This window comes from Schistocerca americana, chromosome 8, assembly GCF_021461395.2.
Source record: "Schistocerca americana isolate TAMUIC-IGC-003095 chromosome 8, iqSchAmer2.1, whole genome shotgun sequence".
NCBI classification, from domain to species: domain Eukaryota; kingdom Metazoa; phylum Arthropoda; class Insecta; order Orthoptera; family Acrididae; genus Schistocerca; species Schistocerca americana.
This window is the reverse complement of record NC_060126.1, coordinates 473,288,172-473,311,715: the sequence shown is the minus strand read 5'-3', so window position 1 is coordinate 473,311,715 and position 23,544 is coordinate 473,288,172. Positions and strand designations below refer to the sequence as shown.

General features: G+C 45.3%; 1 protein-coding gene across 1 annotated transcript in view; it reads right to left on the bottom strand.

Moving 5' to 3' along the window:
- The window catches only part of LOC124544740 (endoglucanase E-4-like), a 383,436-nt gene that overhangs the window by 68,886 nt on the left and 291,006 nt on the right, over window positions 1-23,544 (bottom strand). The window contains exon 3 of the mRNA XM_047123399.1: window positions 5,276-5,371. Coding sequence (XP_046979355.1) covers window positions 5,276-5,371 — 96 coding nt within the window. The remainder of the gene's footprint in view (window positions 1-5,275; window positions 5,372-23,544) is intronic.

The window sequence follows — 23,544 nt, the reverse complement described above, 5'->3', positions numbered from 1 at the left end:
TGCCCTGAACGGACGTTAGCGACTCAGGGCAGCCAAATTTCGCCATCCGCAAGTTGATGAACGATCTCGCCACTGTCTCCGCTGATATGTCTCTGAGCTGAGCGGCCTCCGCCCACCGAGTCGTTCGGTCGATGACCGATAGGATACAACGAAATCCGTTAGATTCAGGTAGTGGCCCCACTGAATCTATATGCGCGTGGCAAATCGGCCCTTCGGGACAGGGAAGCTCCCTAACGGCGGCTGGTTGTGTCGTCCTGTCTTCGCCCTCTGGCAAGAAATGCGCGCTCGTGTCCAACTGGCACCACCCCTCTTCATATTCGGCCACACATAACGATCCCAAACTAGTTTCGTCGTGGGGCGCACTCCGAAGTGACCAAAGTTACGGAACAAGTCGAGTATTGTTCGGCTATAGTTGTCAGTGACGAAAGGTCGTTTCCTCCCCGTTGGCACGTCGTACCAAACTAGTTTGTTGGTTCTGGGCACTGTGCATCACCGCAGCTATAATCCCGTGTCGCCGCCTGACAAGAATCGTTCCAGGTTCGTATCTGTTGCCTGTGCGAGGTTATCGAAATCCATTTGAGTGGTCACGGCCGCTAACCGGGACATGAGTCAAATGGTTCAAATGGCTCTGAGCACTATGGGACTTAACTTCTGAGGTCATCAGTCCCCTAGAACTTAGAACTACTTAAACCTAACTAAACTAAGGACATCACACACATCCATGCCCGAGACAGGATTCGAACCTGCGACCGTAGCGGTCGCGCGGTTCCGGACTGAAGCGCCTAGAACCGCTTGGCCACACTGGCCGGCAGGACAGGAGTCAGCAACGTGGCGAACGTCTGTTCTGAACTGTGAGATGTGGTCCAAGTGCTTAAACCTGCGTGGTGTGGCGCTGTCAAACGGATTCTTTACTGCGTCAGCTAATGGACGAAGGTCTGTAGAGATAGTACATGGTCTGCCTTCAATATCGCCGCGGAAGTAGCGCACCGCTTCGTATGTGGCTATTAGATCGCTTTCAAAAGTCGACCACTTCCTTTGAGAGTCTGTCAGTTTCCTTGAGAAAAAACGGAGAGGTTATGCCATTCCTGGCACTTTCTGCTGTAATACAGCGCCTATCGCTAGGTCGCTCGCGTCTGACGGAATGATAAGATGAGCATCCAGTGAAAGTAGAGCGAGTGTGACGGTGTGGGGCAGTTGATCTTTAATGTTGTCGAATGCAGTTTGCATCTCGACTGTCCATATTAGCTTCTTCTTCCCCGAAGTATTTTTTCCCCATAGAGCTTCTTTGATGGGAAGTACAGTTTCAGCAGCATGTCGGTAGAAATTGACATCGCAGAGAAATTTACGTAGTTCTTGGTAATTTGTGGGAGGGGACCAGTTAGTAATCTTCTCAATTTTGTCCTGTGTGGGCAGTATGCCTGTTGCGTCGATTAGGTGGCCGACGAACGTGACGCAAAGCTGTCGCTGTTGGCATTTGTCAGTATTAAATAAAGAAGTACTGCAAAAAATGGCTCTGAGCACTATGTGACTTAACATCTGAGGTCATCAGTCCCCTAGAACTTAGAACTACTTAAACCCAACTGACCTAAGGCCATCACACACATCCATGCCCGAGGCAGGATTCGAAACTGCGACCGTAGCGGTCGCGCGGTTCCAGACTGAAGCGCCTAGAACCGCTCGGCCACATTGGCCGGCGAAGTATGGCAGTTTCCGTCTTGTAGCGGTGAAAAGTCGTTAGCTAAACACTCGCAACACTTATGTCATTGACTAGCTAGCTAACCGTCGTTGTGTGCAGCATCCACTTCGGCAGGGTGTTGGAATTCTCACGTCGGGTGTAGGTGGAGCAACGTGTCGCACGAAAATTTTGCGACCCGGTTGCCAAAAAACTAAGGGTCACCAATGTTGGATATTGGTAACGAACACGATGTTCATGATGTGTAATGACTGTCGACGTTACCGATTCACATACATAATATTTATTTACACACATTATACGGACAGATACAACTTCAAACACTTGGCATCCCAAGGTCCAGAGATACTGTTTTCGCAGCGATATTGTTGGGGACGGAAGTATACTACGCAGTCGCTAGATGGCAGTTGTGAACACTGTGTATTGTGAAATGAGAGTGGAGCTTGTTTCTTTTTAAGTAGAAAAAAAACCATTGACAAGATGGAAAGCGATAATAACGGACAAAAGATGGACAGCGTGATTTTTTGGAAGGCAGGAGTCAAAAATAGCAGGTATTCATAAACGTTTAACTATGGTGTGCAGTCAAGGAGCTCCTGCACAATATAGTTTACAATTAGATCGCTGTGTTGTGTTACGTTACTGGCTCTGGGAGCCATAGCGTTCGCTCCCATACCTCACTCAATAGTTAGAAAGGTTAGTTTTAACTGATACGACGTAAGTGATGGGCGACGTATAGAAAAGTTTCGTTCATTAACATTCTTTTGTGTCTCAATTCTGATTTGATTGACAGCCATCATAGCAACGCTCATCTACATCTACATCTATGTATGTACTCTGCGTGGTAGAGGGTACCGACCACTATACCAGTTACTAGGGTTTCTTCCCGTTCCATTCAGGTATGGAGTGCTGGAATAATGATAATTTAAATGCATCTGTGCATGCAGTAATTAATCTAATTTACTCCCCGTGATCCCTGTATGAGCGATACGTATTGGGTTGCAGTATATTCCTTGAGCCATCATTTAAAGCCAATTCTTGAAACTTTGTAAGTTATCTATCTCGAGATAGTTTCTATCTTCAAAAGTATGCCAGTTCCCTTTCTTCAGCATCTCTGTGACACTCTACCAAGTGACAAACAAACCTGTGACTATTTGTGCTGCCTTTCTCTGTATACGTTCATTACCCCCCTTTTAGTCCATTTTGTTTGTGTCCCACACATTTTCAGAGCAGTACTCTAGAATGAGTTGCATGAGGGATTTATGAGCAACCCCTTTGTAGATTGATTGCGTTTCCTCATTATTCTACCAATAAACTGAAGTCTACGTGCTCTACCCACGACTGAGCCTGTGTGATCATTCCATTTCATATCTCTCAAAGTCTTACACACATGTATTTGTACGAGTTTGCATATTCCAAATGTGACTCATTATATTCATAGGATACTAGGTTTTTTCGTCATGTGAGGTGCACAGTTCTACATTTCTGAACTTTTAAAGGACGTTGCCAGTCTTTGCATTACTTTGGAATCTTAACAAGAGCCTACTGATTATTTGTACAGGTTCTTTGAGATAGTACTTCATTATAGATACCTGTTCTATCTGCAAAACGTCTGAGGTTAATATTACTACTGTCCGCGAGGTCATTAATGTAGAACATGAACAGCAACGGTCCCAACATACATCTCTGGGGCACACTCGACGTTACTTCTACAACTGACATGACTCCCAATCCAAGCTAACATGCTGCATCCTCCCTACCAAATTACTTTCAATCCAGTCACAAATTTCACATGATAACCCACGCGATCGTACTTTCTCCAATAACCGTAGATGTGGTACTCAGTCAAATGCTTTACGGAAATCAAGGAATACTGCACGTACCTGACTGCCTTGATCCGAAGTTTTCAGTATATCATGTGAGAAAAATGTGAGTTGGGTTTCACATGATCGATGTTCTCGGAATCCAGGTTGGTTTAAATGGAGGAGGTGATTCTTTTCGAGATACTTCACTATGTTTGAATATGTTTTCATTGTGGATCACTTCTACCACCCTTCTTGTAGACAGGTGTCATCTATGCTTTCTTACAAGTACTGGGCAAGATTTTTTGTTCGATGGATCTACGACGGATTTTAGTTAGGAGAGGGGCTAACTCATTCACAATTTCAGTATAGACTCTGATAGGGATTCCATTGGGCCCTGGAGCTTTCTTAAGTTTCAACGATTTCAGCTGTTTCTCAAAGCAACTGAATACTTATTTCACTCATCTTTTCAGTGATATGAGAATTAAATTGGAACAGTTCTTGTAGATTTTGTTTTGTAAAGGAACATTTGAAAACGAAGTTAAGTAGTTCAACTTTTGCTTTGCTACCCTCAATTTCATTTCCTGTCTCATTCGTGAGTGACTGGACAGTAACTTTGGTATCACTAACAGCCTCTACTTAAGACCAGAATTTCTTTGGGTTTAGTTATTTATTTATTTTTATTTAGCTTATGGCATATAACACATCATGTAGAAAAGACATAAAAATCATAAGACACAGAAATAAAGAGTAGTCACAGTGTGTAACATATAGTTGTAGATATAAAAGTGTTTAAAAATAGTGTATATAACAAACAAAAGTTCACGAACAAACATCCAGATTTGTGACATAGTCTATTGCACTTTCAGTCGCGGTCAGAAACTCATTGGGGTCTCCTGCAAAACGTCTCAGAGGGCAATCTTCCACGATGTGACGAATCGTCTGCCGGTCCGCACCGCAGTGACATCTCGGGGTGGTGATTTTACCCCACCTGTGGAGGCTGTCTGCACATCTGCCGTTATTTGTCCGAATTCGATTCAGGGTCGTCCAAGTTTTCCTTGGCAAATTGAATCCTGGTGGTTGGACATTGATGCATGGCATATTCTGCAGGTTTTGGGGCACAGATTCTCTCCACCGCATTTTCCAGAGGTTGCCATAATCCGGGTTGAGAGGATTTAGAGGGTTTAGTGAAAGATCATTTGACAATATTCTACTACTCGACAGTAAGTGGTCATAAACAAAATTCAAATTCTTTTCTTTGCATTATTTCAATAGCATTAGTATTGTCACGGAATACAGACGAACGCACTTGCTCCCAACTAAGAGAGCCAAACGAAGAATTTTGGCATATGGTATTTGGATCTGTTTAGCACCGGCTACACGTTTCGGTGCATGTTATGCCGCATGTATAAGATCTTATTTGCTCGCCAAGTATGCAGATATTAGTGTACCGGATTCGGCTAGAAGCTCATGGGTTTGAAACCATTTAGCGCAGCTGGAAACCCGAAAGAATTTTATCACCTAATAACGTCATTCATCTTCTGTTTTGTCCAAATAAATAAGTGGTATGTATATACGAATGAAAATTATCATGTCCTGATTTTTACTCAAAGACTCTGTGTATTATGTGCAATATTTTAAAAAAAGCCTTGTTTTTGTTTTAAAATTGTATGGAAGCAATGAATATGCAGCACAACAGCTGTGCAACGGTGGACATAGCTTCTGCTCGTGCAAGAGGAATATTCAGCCACGTAATCAGGCAGGTTGCTCTGTTGATACTCACCCGCCGACTTGTACGCTTCCTTGTAGGAGAGCAGTCCCCACGCCAGCAGGGTTGTCGTGCTGGCCATTGTGAACCCGAACTTGACGAAGTCGCCAGCTGCAGCAGAAACAGAAATTCACCTTCAGACGAAAGCAGAAAAGGTTGATATTTCAATTGGGATTAGCATAGGACGCCATGTGTAACTTACTTTTTGAAGTCCCTACGTAATATGCGTGTTTCGTGGCTACAGCGAAATCAGCATTTACAACTCACCTAGCGGAATAAACCTGTATGCCAGATTGGGACTCGAACCCAGAACTTAATGTTCACAGAAAACTGTGTACCAGCACGACTATCGGAGCGCTTCTCACAGCCGAATCCACAGCTTCAGTTTGCAAGACTATGCGGCCAAATGACGCGACGGAGAACAGATTGTAAACGTCACATACGGATAAGGCCGCAGGCCTGTTCTGACTCGCCGACTGCTGCCTGCAAGGCCAGCGATATGTGATCACGGGGCATGTGATCAGCATGCCGCCAACCCCTCAAGCCGTTGTAGCCAGTGGATGAATCCAGATGATGCCACTGGTTCTTTATTCTATCAGCTCTTCATCTGCCCTCACGAGGGTGGTGGACCCCAATCAATCCTCCCTACTCAGAAAAATCCGAGAAGGTATCTGGAATAGAACCTGGGTCAACCTTCCACACTGAAATCAGTGACGCTACTTGTATGGCTATGGAGGCTGTGAAGAGTAGCTTGCATCAAAACTAAGCTACATTTCTGAATTGGATCTTCAGCATATCACCTGATTGTTCGGCTTTGGTTTCTATTTATTTGACTTATTTATTTGAGCATTACTTTCACCTTACAAGATGTTCTGGCCTGTCTCATCCAAATGAATCCAGATGGTGAGTTAACATTACAATACGCAAAGTACAGGAGCAGCACATTAGCTTTTTTGGAGACCGCAGTGCAGACTGATGGTGGAAACTTGAACTGTGTACCAGGTTTACCATAGATGTATGACTGGTAAAGCTCTCCACAATAGTCCATCGCATGCCTGCCTCATCACTTCTGCATGACTACCGCAATCTACGTCCACTTGGACATGTTTATTGGACTTAAACCTTTGTCCCATCTCCAAATGTTTTTATCTAACACAGGTACACAAGCTTCATGGACTGTTCTTTGATGCATCTGGATGTGTCTTATTAGCTGATCTCTTTTTGTAATCAAATTGTAACATTATGCTCTTTTCTCCCCAGTTAGATTACTTATTATGTTAGTTACTCGATTTACCCATCTAATCTTCATAATTTTTCAGTAGCACAGTGTAAGGCTAAAAGCCAGGAAAATTGGTTCAGACAATACTCCCAAGCACTTAAATTTATGTAAAACGTAACAATATTTCCCGTTTTCAGACGCACATTTTTGTTATTCCTAATCTCGGCTTTACATCCTTTCTATATCGACCATTATGAGCTATTTTTCTGCCCTAATCGCAAAATTTATGCACTGCAAAAGTAGTCCTTATAAACTAATTTCACCTCCATCACTTGATAGAATTCGGGTGCATTCCATTACCCTTATTTGACTTTTGTTGGCGTTGGTGCTGTGCCCTAGATTAAATGGCGTGTCCATTCCATTCAACTGATATTTCGAGTCCAAGAAGACTTCTTTAAAAAAATTATTGTCTGCATATAGGGTATACATGCCCGAGATTATAGCCTCTATTTTTGAAATACACTGTGTACGGGATACAAGCATAGATCCGGAAAGATGAGGTATAAAATCAGACGTCTCAGACAGGATCGGTGGCAAGGGAGGGGGGGGGGGGCTAAGGCTGTTATAGACCCCCCCCCCCAATGGAGTATCATATTACACTGGATAAAATGGCTTCAGAAATCAGCGAATATATTACTTCAACAGATTCAATCATTTTTTAATAATTATGTAGCAATATAGGCTGCAATGTATTTCAAACACATTTTAACAAAAGAATAAGAGCGGTATAATATAAGAAGCTAAACCAATAAATATCATTTAACTTAAAATCGGCTCTTATTATTTATTAATATATACTGGATGTATAGTAATGTACGAGTACCACTACAATAATCAAGAAAGCTAAGTATTCGGGGTATGCCTACCAACACTTAAATTGCTGAGCCCAGACAAAAACTTCGAAATCGCCGGACATCTGGGTCAAATTGTATTATTTTCCTGGGTACACACATTCTGTAGACACGTTTTTACCCTAAACTCCAAAACAGTTACAAAAAACTACTTTAAGTAGCACCAAATTTTACCAATTTATCGGTGGAGTACCCCAACTCCCCTCTCCTTTTGTTAAGCGATATTCCATTCCCGCAAACCCCCTCCCTCCCCCCCTCCGCCAATAGCCCCCCCTTTGACCAACTTCTAGAACCGCCCCTGGTCTCAGAAGAATCATCCAGGCATGCACTCAAGCGGTTTAATGTGAAGGCGAAGCTTTTTTCGTCATTCCTGAACTTTATTCCGCATTCCAAATTTTTCTTAGTTTCCTTTACTGTTTGTCCAGTGTACAGACGGAACAAAGTGGGGGATACGTTACAACCCTGTGTCACTCGTCCCTCAACGACCACCTCTGTCTTGTCCTTCGATTCTTATAACTACAGTCTGGTTTCTGTAAAAATTGTAGATAACATTTCGCTCCCTGTGTTTTATCCCTGCAACCTTTAGAATTTCAGTGCACTCCAGTCAGCATAATCACAATTGCTTTCTGATTATAAAAGCCTCCTGAATACATCACAATGAGAGATCCGAAGGGGGGACGTCTTTACGTGCGGAATATTTTACCCAAGAGGTAGCCATCGTAATTAAATATACAGTTGAGCTGTTGTAGCTTCCCCTTGCATCCAGCCGTTTGCAGCACCATGCTGGTCAACGTTAAAGGCCAGACCAGTCAGTTTGTTACCCTTGCAGCTACTGAAAAGGCTGCTGCTCCTCTTCAGGGACAATATGTTAGCCTGGCCTCTCCATAGGTGCCTCCTCCGATGTGGCTGGACGGCTGTCTGTGCTGTTGAGACAACGAGCCACCCCAGATACGGTAATCAGTATTATATGCACAGCATATGAGTAGTACAAAGTATAAACAATAGTAGTAATAGTAACTGTGATTCGTCAGACGATGCCACAATGATGCACATCTACATTCCACGGATGCTGACGATTCTGTTGACAAACAAATGTTACTTAACAGCCAAGAGAATTTGGGATCGACAGAAAGAAGAGAGCCATTATCCAGGATATTTTATCAGGAACCACCTCAAATGTGGAATTCATTGGAGAAAATCTCAGACTTCTTCGAAATTCACACACGAGTCCGACAATGAGAAGAATTATCGCCACTCTTGTTCAGCATCGTACTCAAAAATGATACGAGAGAAAAGCAAATCAAAGTTATCCCAATTGGAAAAGAGAAAGGAAAAACAGTCCACCGGCAGTAGAAATCTAAGAATTTTTAGCATATTGCAGCCCCGTCAGCAACTGTGAAAGACTAATATTTTGAAGGATCAGCCTCAGTTGCGCAAATTTTCTGGTTTTTCCCAGGATTCGGCTAAATTAATCTAGCGGGGCTGCACTTCAGTTAAGTAGTTTTAATTCGACATGGTACCACGGCACTTTAGGTTTTAATTTTAATGTTGACTGTGCCTTAGTCTGGCATGTTATAGTAATTTTATGCTTCTGAAGATGGCTAGATTAATTTAGCCGAAACTTGGTAAAGACCAGAAAATTTGCGCAACTGAGGCTGATCCTTCAAAATATTAAAATATTTGAAAAACAACAACGACGAAGCCAAACTTCATTGCCGGCAAAAAAAAATAAATAAATAAATAAATTGTACACCCTTTCAGAGGTTTGCAATCCACTCGAGATTGTTGCGACAGTGCATATGGAGTAAATGAAATGATAACATTTACAGATCAATAGAACATGCGGTTCTGTGGTACAGTACCAGGTATCGACCCGTACTAAAACACCCATATTAGTAGCACGTAGTGTAGCCTCCAAGGGTGGCAATGCAGTCGCTGACTACGGCATCCAGTCGATCGTACAGATGGCAGATAATGCCCTGGGATACGTTATGCCTCGTCTGCTCGACCTGTTCACATATTTCTGTGAGATCTGTTGGTCGACGAGTCGGACAAGTCACTTCTTATCCCATCATATCCCATGTTGTGACTTGGCAAGACAGCCAAGCCACTATGAGGTAGCCGAAAGGCACGCGTTTAAGCTCACGCAGGCTGGCGTTGAGTCTAGTAAAAAAAGTACGTAGCTTCTGGAATACTTAACTTTAATCCATAATTGATGAACATCGGTCTGACGGTACATGCATCACAAGATAAATAGCAATTGATAATGGCTCCTTGCTAGGTCGTAGCAAATGACGTAGCTGAAGGCTATGCTAACTATCGTCTCGGCAAATGAGAGCGTAATTTGTCAGTGAACCATCGCTAGCAAAGTCGGCTGTACAACTGGGGCGAGTGCTAGGAAGTCTCTCTAGACCTGCCGTGTGGCGGCGCTCGGTCTGCAATCACTGACAGTGGCGACACGCGGGTCCGACGTATACTAACGGACCGCGGCCGATTTAAAGGCTATCACCTAGCAAGTGTGGTGTCTGGCGGTGATACCACATCCCACACGTACTCGACTGGAGTCGAGTCAGCAGATCGTGTGGCCAGGGAAGTTGCCGCACGGCTTGCAGAGCACGTTGAGTTTCACGGGAAGTGTGTGGGCGAGCATTATCCTGTTGGAACAACACATCACCTTCCTGTTGCAAGACCGGAAAAAGAACGGGTGTAACAATGTTCTGCACGTACCACGTATCGAGCGCTGGTTAGTGTCCGTCCCCCCCCCCCCCCCCCCCCTCCAGGAACACCAAAGGTGAACGAGAATTGTGGCTTTCGCTTCCCGGACCATAAGGCCTGGGTGGGGCCAGTGAGTCTTGGATGAATGCACTCCACGAGATAGCGCTCATCAGGTCTACTTCGTACACGCAAACAACCGTAACCTGCGTGCAGGCAGAATCTGCTTTCATTGTTGAAAACAATGGCGCGCCATTCCATCTTTCAGGTGATCCTCTGAAGGCACCAGTCAAGCCGTGCACGTCGATGCTGTAGCTTGAGAGCAAGAGGTGTGCGTGCCCGTGGTCTTACTTACTTACTTTTAAGGGCTTCCCCACGCTTCAGCGGTTGTCCTGTATTCCCATTCGCCAGCTTTCACAAGTATGGCAGTCTTCCTCTTTCAGATCTATCTTCCTCAACATCCCTATTACTCCCGTTCTCCGTTTTACTCTCGGCCGTCCACGCTTCCTCCTCCCTGGAGGCGACCACTCCAGGATTGCTTTTGGCCTTCGTTTTTGCTCCATTCGCCGTACATGGCCATGCCACTGAAGAGCTCTATTCTCAGTTCTTTGCACGACTGTTTGTTCCATTTTCATTATCTAATTTCCTTATTTCTTCTCCGCTCTGTCCTGGATATCTTGGCTGGCGTCCTTATTCCATCCACTTCTAGTGCCTGTACTCTGCTTCTCTGCCGCTCCCCCAGGGCTCATCTTTCTGCATCCTATGTTAGTGTACTTTCCACCACTGTTAGCAAAATCTTCTTCTTTGTTTCTTTTGATACTGCCCTGCTTCACAGAACTCCAGGTAGCATTTTAATTGCTCCTCTTGCCTTTTGGATCCTGCGCTCCACGTCTGCTTCACAGCTTCCCTAAGTATCTAAACTCCTTTAAACCTTTAATAGTCCCTTGCGGCGGTACTGTTTTCTGCCGTCTCCCCCTACTACTAGATATTCTGTTTTGCTCAATTTATTCTAAGCCTGTCTCGTTCAAATGCTTCCATTATCTTTTTTGTTGTGAATTTGGCGTCTTCTCTAGTTTGTGCTATCAGTACCTTATCATTGGCAAATAATTACGCATAGATAGTACCGTTTTGGAATGAATTCCACCGTTCCAATATACAGTATACTGCACATATATTTTAAACAGGGTCGGAGACATACTGCAGTCTTGTCCAAGTCCTTTCGATGTTTGGTATGTCTCATTCAACTTTCTCCCTACTTTTAACTGCTGCATGCGATTGGTGGCGTATTCTTTGAATTTGGGATATCTGTTGTGCCTCTACACCTATATATTCCATCGCTTCCCATAGCCCATTGATGGGTACACAATCATACGCTTTTTCTGAATTCACTGTCCACCTGTTTAGTTCGGTGGTAACGTGCTCGCCTCCCATGCAAGCGGGCACGGGTTCGATTCCCGGTCGAGTTGGAGATTTTTCTCCCCTCGGGAACTGGGTGTTGTGTTGTTCTCATCAACATTTCATCATCATCATCGGCGCTCAAGTCACCCAATGTGGCGTCGACTGAAATACGACTTGCACTTGGCGGCCGAACTTCCCTGGATGGGGCTTCCCGGCCAAATATGCCATACACTCATTTCATTTCATTTCTAAGTTCGCAAATAGTAAGGTTATTTCCTGTCCCTTTGAATACGCCTTCTCACTTATTCGTCTAAGGCTAAAAATATGATCCATACAACATCGTCCAATTGTAAAATCTGTGTGCTCCTCTCGCATCTTTCCCTCAATCTCATTCTCCAACCGGTTTTCAGAACAGCGCCAAAAAGCCTGCCGATAGAAGCCATTGCACAAAGCCCCCTACAATTATTTGGGTGCTTCTTGTTTTCTTTTTTGTAGATAACAGATATGTGTGATATACACCACTCTCTTGGTATTTCCTCTCCCTCCGCAATCTCACTGAACAATTTACTTGTAAGTCTCACCGTCTGAGGGGCCCTTATTTCCACAATTCCATCACAACTCCTCTCGGTCCTCTTGCCTTTCCATTTCTTGCCCTTTTAGCATATCTTTCACCTCTTCCTCTAGTATAGGTTCTATCTTACCTGATGTACTGCTTTTGATGTAGCCTCTATCATGTGGTCTATTCTTTTCTCTACCAGAAGTTCTTCAGAGTGCTTTTTCACTGTCAAATAGATATAGGGTGCGGGACTGCTGGCCATTTTCATCTTCCTTGTCATTCTCTATGCCTCTGCCGATCTCCTATATCAAAGCGAATGCTCCATTTTCTCGCCTACTCTTTCCCATTTCCCTTCCTTACACTTTGTTTTTTATTTCTTAGCTACCTTTTTATATACCTTGTACCTATACCAGTTCCCTTCACTCCCAGAACTTAACCATATATGATATAGTTTCTTCTTTCCCTAACCACCTCCAACAACTCCGTGGTCATCCATTCAGTTCTTACTCTTCTCTCCCTTTCCCGGCCTAAAGCCCCCTCCGCCGATTCCTTAATTGACTGTTTCAGGAAACTGTATAGCTCATTACCACTCCAGTGCTCCTCCACTGCATAAAGTCTTAGATTTAAAATTCGCCGAGTCAAACTTTTCACGCGTTCTTCTTGTAACAAATGTATCCTATACTTCAGAACCTCCATAATTATGCGTCCAGAATTCTCCTCTTTCTCCTTCTGTTACATCTCGGTCTTAATCAAAAAAATAATTTCTGAAATGATTATAAAATGATTGGAGCCACACTCTATTTTATCATTACATCTTGCACCTTAATTACCCGTCGTCTATGCACTATTACATAGTCTATAATTGATTTTAGGCCCCTTGATGGACTGACCCACGTCTATTTAGGTATTTCTTTACGCTGGAACTGCCCATTTATAACACTAGACTTATGAACCCTACAGAAATTAATCAAAATCCTTCCATTATCGCTTTCTACATTCTCTCCCCATGGTCCTACAACGTCTCATCATTTCGTCTTTTTCTAATTCGTCTATTTAAGTCCCCCATCATTAACAATTCACGTCCATCTGGACATTCGTCAACGCTTTTTGTAAGAAAACCCTCTTTTCTCGTCAGGAGCATCTTCGCTAGGGCCATACACCCCAATTAATTAAAGTTTTATTCCATTAATTCTTATTGTTGCACTTATCATCCTTTCATTCACTTCTTCCCAATTAATTATTTCTTGTTTCCGTTTTCTTTTTATAAGAAGTACTACTCCTGATTTTGCTCTTTCAGTATTTCCACTCTACTCCAAGACCGAATGTAGTCTCCAATTAGTTGTTGTCTAGATCTTTTCATTTTCGCTTCTGTCACTACCAGCATATCCATTTTCAGTACTTCCATTTCTTTAATTATATTCTCAATTTACCTGCTAACCTCTCTGCATTCCAAGTTCCACAAATCAGAGTCCTTATCCTTAACCGAAGTCCATGCCTTTTGATCCGTCCGGATTTTTTATTTTGTTTGGGAAACATAGCAAAACCTATTTTTACTGGGATGCCAACCCCCCATTGGAACTACAACCTGGAGGATGGAATTTTTTCCCAAGGGTTTATTCCCCTATGGAGGCTGCCTACCCTACGTTACCATTTCGAGAAAGGAAAACTCAGGATTGGATAAAGGAAAAGATGGGGCTTGCGAGACGTCTGGAGGACTGGAATTTTTCGAAGTGTTTAATTTCCTATGGAGGCTGCCTATCCTACGCCACCATTTCGAGAAAGGAAAACTCAGGATTGGGTAAAGGAAAACATGGGGCTTGCAAGACACTCTTTGTTTGGATTCTCTGCGTGACGCCTGTCTGGCATGGGAGACCCAGCCAGTAGCTACGCTACCGGCGTGCCGGTATAGCCCTCGGCTTCATTGAAACACCTAAACCCTCGCGCCCACACAGAGAGTGCCACTTCAAGGCGGAGTGTCCTCGAGTCCCTTTGCTGACAACAGGTTCACAACAGTTTGTGTTGATACGTCTGGGCTCACAAGCTCTCTTATCTGTGCTGTGGTAACTGTAAGATCTGCTACTGCTGTCCTTACAGTACGACGATCCTGACGGGCATCTGTGCTGCTTGGATGTCCAGAACCTCGTTTAGGGGTGTGAGAATGATCACATGACCACTGATACTAGGATCGTTGCACAACTGACACAGCATGTCCAACTTGTGTGGCAATTCTCCAAAAGGACAATCCCGCCACTCAGAAGGCCACAATTCGACCGCTTTCAAACTCGCTCAGTTGGCTGTAGGAAGTGCTTCTACATGACATGGTTGCCTGCTTGCTTCACACGTCTATGCCACACTGAGCCATCTGGCTGTTAGCACTCCATATTAAACGGTAGACACAGGTCACGCTCTGGTAGCTATGCCTCTGCGTTACCTGTTAGCGGACGACGTTGCAGCCATGATCAGTATATCCACACTACTGGCCATTAAAACTGCAACACCAAGAAGAAACGCAGATGATAAACGGGTATTCATTAGACAAATATATTATATTAGAACTGACATGTGATTACAGTTTCACGCAATTTGGGTGCATAGAGCCTGAGAAATCAGTACCCGGGACAACCACCTCTGGCCGTAATAACGGCCTTGATTCGCCTGAGCATTGAGTCAAACAGAACTTGGATGGCGTGTACAGGTACAGCTGCCGGCCGCGGTGGCCGAGAGGTTCTAGGCGCTTCAGTCCGGAACCGCGCGGCTGCTACGGTCGCAGGTTCGAATCCTGCCTCGGGCATGGATGTGTGTGATGTCCTTAGGTTAGTTAGGTTTAAATAGTTCTAAGTTCTAGGGGACTGAAGACCACAGATGTTAAGTCCCATACTGCTCAGAGCTATTTGAACCAGCTGCAGCTGCCCATGTAGCTTCAACACGATACCACAGTTCATCAACAGTAGTGACTGGCGTATTGTGATGAGCCAGTTCCTCGGCCACCATTGACCAGACGTTTTCAACTGGTGAGAGATCTGGAGAATGTGCTGGCCAGGGCAGCAGTCGAACATTTTCTATATCCAGAAAGGCCCGTACAGGGCCTGCAACATGTGGTCGTGCATTATCCTGCTGAAATGTAGGGTTTCGCAGGGATCGAATTAAGGGTAGAGCCACGCGGGTCGTAACACATCTGCAATGTAACGTCCACTGTTCAAACTGCCGTCAATGCGAACAAGAGGTGACCGAGACGTGTAACCAATGGCACCCCATACCATCACGCCGGGTGATACGCCAGTATGGCGATGACAAATACACGCTTCCAATGTGCGTTCGCCGCGATGTCGCGGATGCGACCATCATGATGCTGGTAACAGAGCCTGGATTCATCCGAAAAAATAACGTTTTGCCATTCGTGCACCCAGGTTCGTCGTTGAGTACACCATCGCAGGCGCTCCTGTCTGTGATGCAGCGTCAAGGGTAACCGCAGCCACGGTCTCCGAGCTGATAGTCCATGCTGCTGCAAACGTCGTCGAACTGTTGGTGCAGATGGTTGTTGTCTTGCAAACGTCCCCGTCTGTTGACTCAGGGATCGAGACGTGTCTGCACGATCCGTTACAGCCATGCGGATAAGATGCCTGTCATCTCGACTGCTTGCGATACGAGCCGTTGGGATCCAGCACGGCCTTTCGTATTACCATCCAGAACCCACCGATTCCATATTCTGCTAACAGTCATTGGATCTCGACCAACGCGAGTAGCAGTGTCGCGATACGATAAACCGCAATCGCGATAGGCTACAATCCGACCTTTATCAAAGCCAGAAACGTGATGGTACGCATTTCTCCTCCTTACACGAGGCATCACAACAACGTTTCACCAGGCAACGCCGGTCAACTGCTGTTTGTGTATGAGAAACCGGTTGGAAACTTTCCTCATGTCAGTACGTTGTAGGTGTCGCCACCTGCTCCAACCTTGTGTGAATGCTCTGAAAAGCTAATCATTTGCATATCACAGCATCTTCTTCCTGTCGGTTAAATTTCGAGTCTGTTGCACGTCATCTTCTTGGTGCAGCAATTTTAATGGCCAGTAGTGTACTATCCCTCAGGTAGTACATGCCGTCATCGGATCAAAATCGACGTCGTCTATTCCGGTGCACTATTTTTTTCCCAGCAGTTTAGCGCTACATAAGCTGCATGAAATCTCCTGTAAAGCGGGAGTCCAAAATTTCTATGAAAAGACTCGGTAAATGGACACCAAATCAACAGGAAAACTCCCACTGAAAAAACAGTACAGAAATATCTCACAGCTCATTCACTTCAAGTACTTAGGAGAAACTATCGAACCCAAGGCACTGAAGACAATCTCCAACACAGAATGAATATTCAAACTGCAAAAGGCTTACAGACTGACATGGAATCACTTTAACACCTCCCCTTTTACGGTGCAGAAACCACAGTAATTAAAGTGACGACAAAAATTCATGATATAGAGAAACAAGAACGAAAAGTTCTTAGAAAAAACTATGGTGCTGTCGTCCGAGAGCCGGCCGCGGTGGTCTCGCGGTTCTAGGCGCTCCAGTCCGGAACCACGCTGCTGCTACGGTCGCAGGTTCGAATCCTGCCTCGGGCATGGATGTGTGTGATGTCCTTAGGTTAGTTAGGTTTAAGTAGTTCTAAGTTCTAGGGGACTGATGACCACAGCAGTTGAGTCCCATAGTGCTCAGAGCCATTTGAACCATTTTTTGTTGTCCGAGACGGAACTTTGATCAGACGACCTACAAAGGGACTTAACGCAGACACGGACATCATAGATAAATTCAGGATAAGACCCTACAGTTCTATGGACACCTATGTAGGATGGACGAAAACAAACTAAGAACATTTTTAACATCATTAATGGAAACAAATTAAAGACATGTTGGATGAAAGAAACACAAGAATACTTGCAAACATCGAAAATTTCAGGAGAAGGAATCGCGGACAGAAAACAGTTCAGATGTAACATCAAAAACAAGAAACTTGAACAAGTCTCAACGAAAGAAACAACAGGAGAAAAGTGGACAGACCAAAGGAAGAAAAATCGCATTGAATTAATGAAGAAGTTTGGTGAAGAAATCGAAATGAAGCTATGACTGGCTCAAGCTCACATGTTCTGCTACAATTGAATAACCGAGAATAACAACAACAACAACAATAATAATAATAATAATAATATAACAGAAAACCATAATTATATACATACTATGAGAGCAGTGCGTAATAATAAAAATAATAATAACCCAGATATTCACATGAAGCGTACAGAAATGACAAGCTGAAGGATTTCACGTAAGAGTTTTCTACAGGTTTGCAGTTGGAACTGTTTTTGAAAAAGATTGCTCTGGAAAGTCACAGACTTGAACATACTGCTGGAGATAGCTTTGGCAGGAGAAATTGATGGACCTGCTTGATTAACTACATAGTTAGGTAAAGCAGTATCTGATGTTGGAGGGGAACGCGCTGTATTCACATGTACCTGTGTAATGATATGTGACTTTGCAGTTTAACTTTCTTTAAATTTTTCTTCATTTTCTCCCTTTTGTTTTGTTTCTCTGCGTAAGAAATTTTATATTGTAATTGGAAATATAACAACTACACAGTTATTACGTACTATGTACAGTACTCGCGGTCTGCTGTAGACGTCCAGAGGGCAGTCCTAAAGGCATTCAAATACGTGCTTTATTACAAAAAAATAAAAATCTTTATTCAGATACGATTTGATTTAGTTGTCTAATAAAGACCCTTAATGCTGAAGAATGGATGTATGTTTTAGCCACGAAGCTGAATTTTAATCGTGGGTCCAGTTCAGACAACTCAGTTATAACGGCTACGCACGTGGTACGTGAGAAAGGCAAGCCATGAACCGGGTGTTAACAAAAAATCCATGCCACTCCTGTCTGTTATTCAAGGTTGCCAGCGAGATTTCTCATTTTTAACACGGCACCTAACAGACACTGAGTCATTCTCCATTAGCGGAAGCTCTTGGTTAGTCGTCACTCTAGCGGCTGGCTCTGTGGAATATAAGAACTGAGTAACAGTCAGGACAGGCAGAACCAGCAACTACGCAAAAATCTAATCTTTAGAGCTGAAATACTTTCTAAACGTGTTTCACATTTGCTTCATGTATCATGATGACTCGCGTTTACACATAAATGGTCCAAATACAAGAAAAATTGTGAGTAGTTGCCACCAGATAAGATAGAAGACGCCTGTAGTTTGAACTACGCGTATGTTCTCTCCGACCCATCAACTGTCAACTTACAGTTGATGGTTGGAGAGATGACATCACTGTTACAGGTAGTCTGCGTTACCGGTTATGTTGGCCAGTGATGCATCGTGTATATGGATCATGATAATCCCTTCAGCGTCAACTAAGGCCTAAAGATGGTGCATCAAAGCGCCGAAACTGGTAGCTACACAATAAATGACATCGTAAGGACGGCTGTAAGCGTTTCATTTTCTTACAATAAAAACAATTACGCCTGGACCCAGAATAGAGCTCTCGACCTCCTACTTGCTAACCCAATATGCTGCCCAGTAGAACGCCGGCCGCTGTGGCCGAGAGGTTCTAGGCGCTTCAGTCCGGAACCGCACTGCTGCTACGGTCAGAGGTTCGAATCCTGCCTCGGGCATGGATGTGTGTGATGTCCTTAGGTCAGTGAGGTTTAAGTAGTTCTACGTCTAGGGGCCTGATGACCTCGGGACCGCTGTCAGATGCGAGTGCCTCAGAAATCTGTCCAGTCGAGCAAATGGAGAGCCATAATGAGACTCCTTTCAATCCCAGTCAGGAGCAGATAACGCTGTCTCACACGAGTATGCTGCATCTGCGTGTTCTTCACAGTGATCACTGTTCACATCCTTATAAGTCACAGCCCTGCCGCGCCCCCCCCCCCCCCCCTCTCCCACTCCTTCCCCCAGCGCCACCTTAAACGCCTTTTCCCCAGTGCCCCGAGCACTTTCATATTTGTCATCTGTCAGTTTTCGCTATGAATTGCGATGTACACTGTACACAAATCTTGCAAATAGTGTCCCTAGCGACCCTCCTAGCACTGGGGCCCAGGTGCTGGCTGTGCCACTTGGGACCTAAAACGTCCTTGAAAAGGAGGAGCTTCCATGTTTGGTACATCAGAGATTGCAGCATCACTCGCTGTCTTCATACGTCACGAGGAAGGCGCAGCTTACTTGCATACATAGTTGATCACAGAAAACAATGACAGAAAAAGAGGAGCAGAAATTACCTGAACAGTGTGTGTTTTCAGAGTGTAGTAAGCATTAATACGAGGTAAGTCAATTATTATCCGCAAAGTAGCTATAAAATTTGTGATAGCGTAGATTTTCTCGGCGTATCAAATACTGATGATTTCACGGGTTTGCAGCCGGGTTCCATCGTCCTGACGACAACACGATACTTCGGCGGACCATCTGGCCGCCATCTTCAGGTGAGATTGAGTGCAGAATCACGCTGGAACTGAAGAGACCTTATTTTTTTTCTTTATTGTTATTTTCAATCCCGTACAAACAGGCAGGCTGTCAGCAGCATGTTACGCCGCTCTTCAGCCATAGAGTAGATAAATAAACAACAGAAAGAATACACATAAGGGACATAATGGTGGGTAATAAAACAGTAGACACATAAAGACGAACACAGAGCCGTTCACACTCGACGATAATCCACACTACAAACTGTTGACACGATGCACAAACACTGAAGATGGCGATGGCACAGGTGAACGATGGAGTGCGACGGTGAACACTGAACACTAAACATGACGGCACACACGAGACACTGATGGCGATGATCTCCAACGCGCGAATGTCCACATAGCGTGTGCGAGTCTGGGAACCTGCCAAGAGGGGAGGAAGGGTGAAGGGGGGGAGAGGGGAGAACAAAGATGCCAATGGCTGAGGAGATTGGGGGAGGAGTAGATGGACAGGGGTGGGGAAGCCCGGGGGAGGAGTGGGGAGAAATGGAGGAGGGAGGGAAGAGGGAGAGAAGGGAGGGAGGGTGCCCAAAGGAGCAAACACAGGAAGAGGGAGGGAGGATCAAAGTTGGTAGGAGGGGTAGATGGAAGGGAGGAGGGCATCATCAGGGAGAGGGAGCTGGTGGAAGCCACCTTGGGAGAGGGTAAGGAGGGTGGAGAGATGGAGACCGGGTGGGATGTGGGAATACAGGCGCAGCAGCGGGCGGGGGTGGGAGAGGATGGGGGAGACAAGCGGGTGAGGAGGATCGAGTTTTCGGGAGGTGTACAGGATCCGTATCCGTTCAAGGAAAAGGAGGAGGTGGGGGAACAGAATGAGGTCGTACAGGATCCGTGTGGGGGAGGGGAGATGGATGCGATAGGCGAGGCGGAGAGCATGGCGTTCGAGGATCTGAAGGGATTTGTAAAAGGTAGGGGGGGTGGAGATCCAGGCTGGATGGACATAACAAAGGATAGGGCAGACGAGGGATTTATAGGTGTGGAGTATGGTGGAGGGGTCCAGACCCCACGTACGGCCAGAAAGGAGCTTGAGGAGATGGAGTTGGGAGTGTTCCTTGGCTTGGATTGTCCAGAGATGGGGGGTCCAGGAGAGGCGACGGTCGAGGGTGACGCCAAGGTACTTAAGGGCGAGGGTGAGGGCGATAGGACGGCCATAGATGGTGAGATAGAAATCAAGGAGGTGGAAGGAAGGGGTGGTTTTGCCTACAATGATCGCCTGAGTTTTGGAGGGATTGACCTTGAGCAACCACTGGTTGCACCAAGCTGTGAACCGGTCAAGATGGGATTGGAGAAGGTGTTGGGAACGCTGCAGGGTGGGGGCGAGGACAAGGAAGGCGGTGTCATCGGCAAACTGGAGAAGGTGGACGGGGGGTGACGGCGGCGGCATGTCCGCCGTATACAAAAGGTGCAGAAGGGGGGAGAGGACGGAGCCTTGGGGCACACCGGCGGAGGGGAAAAAGGTGTAGGAGTCGGCGTTATGGATGGTGACGTAGGAAGGACGGTGGGAGAGAAAGGAGCCGATCAGACGGACATAATTAATGGGAAGGGCGAAGGTTTGGAGCTTGAAGAGGAGACTGGAATGCCATACGCGGTCATAGGCACGTTCGAGGTCCAGGGAGAGGAAGATTGCGGAGCGACGGGAATTTAGCTGATCGGAAATGAGATGAGTGAGGCGGAGGAGAAGGTCATCGGAAGAGCAGGAGGGTCGAAAGCCACACTAGGTAACGGGAAGGAGGCGGTGCTGGCGGAGATGCTGGTGGATGCGTCGGGTGAGGATGGATTCCAGGACCTTGCTGAAGACCGAGTTAAGGCTGATGGGACGGTAGGAGGAGACGGCGGACGGCGGTTTACCAGGTTTAAGGAACATCAGGATATGGGAGGTTTTCCACAGGTCATGGTAGTAGCCGGTGGACAGGACTACATTGTAAAAATGGTTCAAATGGCTCTGAGCACTATGGGACTTAACATCTGTGGTCATCAGTCCCCTAGAACTTAGAACTACTTAAACCTAACTAACGTAAGGACATCACACACATCCATGCCCGAGGCAGGATTCGAACCTGCGACCGTAGCAGTCACGCGGTTCCGGACTGTAGCGCCTAGAACCGCTAGACCACCGCGGCTGGCTGACTACATTGTAGAGCCTGGCCAGGGTGGAGAGGAAAGAAAGAGACAGGAGCTTCACGAAGGTGGCTGTAGGTGACACGATCGTGACCAGGAGCGGTGTTGCGTTTTGTGCGGAGTGTAGCAATGAGATCCTGTGTAGTGATGGGGGCATTGAGTTCCAAGAGACCTCAGATTCGGCGGCTCCTTTATACCGTGGGTACTGGCCGTCGCTCGTGCGCGAGCAACGGAAGAGCTGCCCTCTGTGAGGCGAAGAATTGCAGCGGCGCCAGCGGTGAAAACTGTCAAAAGCGAGGAATCGCAAAATTAAAATGCAGCCGGTCGGAAACCAGACCGTTGTTGTTTTATCTGTGATAAAATAGGATTCCACGTCTTAGTTAAAGGAAAACCTTTATCTCTGTTAATAATATCATCAGACAGACGTATTTCAATTGATTCTTTCAATACACAATCCCAGTAACGGGAAGCCGAGGCAATAATTTGCGTCTCTTTAAACGCCATATTGTGCCTTGGGCAAAACTAGATCCCTTCTTGGATCGGTTAAAGATGATTTGGGACTGAGGAAGCATGGGGTATACAAGATTCCCTGTCACTGCGGGAAGGCCTACATAGGACAGACTATTCGTCCAGTTCAAGATCGATGTGTGGAACATCAACGGCACACACGTCTGCTCCAGCCGGAAAAATCAGCCGTTGCTGAACACTGTCTTAATGAAGGGCACAATATGGCGTTTACTATGCTGTTTGTAGTAGCTTACCCGCACTCCTATTTTTTTATTCATTATTAAACCTACTCCTGCATTACCCCTATTTGATTGTGTGTTTATAACCCTGTATTCACCTGACCAAAAGTCTTGTTCATCCTGCCACCGAACTTCACTAATTCCCACTATATCTAACTTTAACCTATCCATTTCCCTTTTTAAATTTTCTAATCTACCTTCCCGGTTAAGCGATCTGACATTCCACGTTCCGATCCGTAGAACGCCAGTTTTCTTTTTCCTGATATATATAGCGTGTAATATATTCATTTAGCGAGTGTGGTAACGGTAGTGTCAGTAGAAACGGTACTAAAGTTACTAAGCAAGTGTGACAACGCCACTGTCACTAGAAATTGTTCCAAAGATACTAAACTAATGCATGTTGTAAGGGTAGCTTTCACAACTGTCTGTTTCCTTGTGTCGGACGAGCAGGAACGACGTAAATTTTATAGCCAGTATTATATTCAAGTAGCAAGTGTAACATAACGATTCTGCAGGCAGAAACTGTGCGTGCATGTACGGCTATAGGCAACAGGTATCGACACAATTCCTGCGTATCGAATCTTACCTTTATTCTTCTCTGCCCCACCGAAGCCCATACGTGGCGTGGGGATGTCGTATCATCCGTGTACAGGCGTAACAATTTTGACACCAGCCGGATTGGCGCTCGGAAGTTTGTCGGAGGGAGACTGCAGAATGCCATCACAGGCGAACATGGTGTGCGCAATCACGAGTCGGCGTGCGGAAAGTAGGGGCGGACATCAATTATTGTTGGTTCGTAGCAGTTTGGTATGAATAAAAGACTACTGTATTTTCCAAAGTATTACATATACAAATATAGTTTGTGCATGGACAAAACCGTAAACTCAACACTTTTGCATTTTGCACTCCACAAATGTTCTAAGATTGCCCCTCCGGTCACATGACAGATGTCCAAGCGGCATTCAAGTTCGTTCCATACTTTATGTAGCAACATCGTGTCAGAGGTCATCACAGCACCACTGATGCTTTCTCCGAACTGTTGCGGTGTTCTTGGCGGTGAGGTACGTGAACACGGTCCTTAATGTACCTCCGTAAAAGAAAATGTCGCAAGGCGTTATCT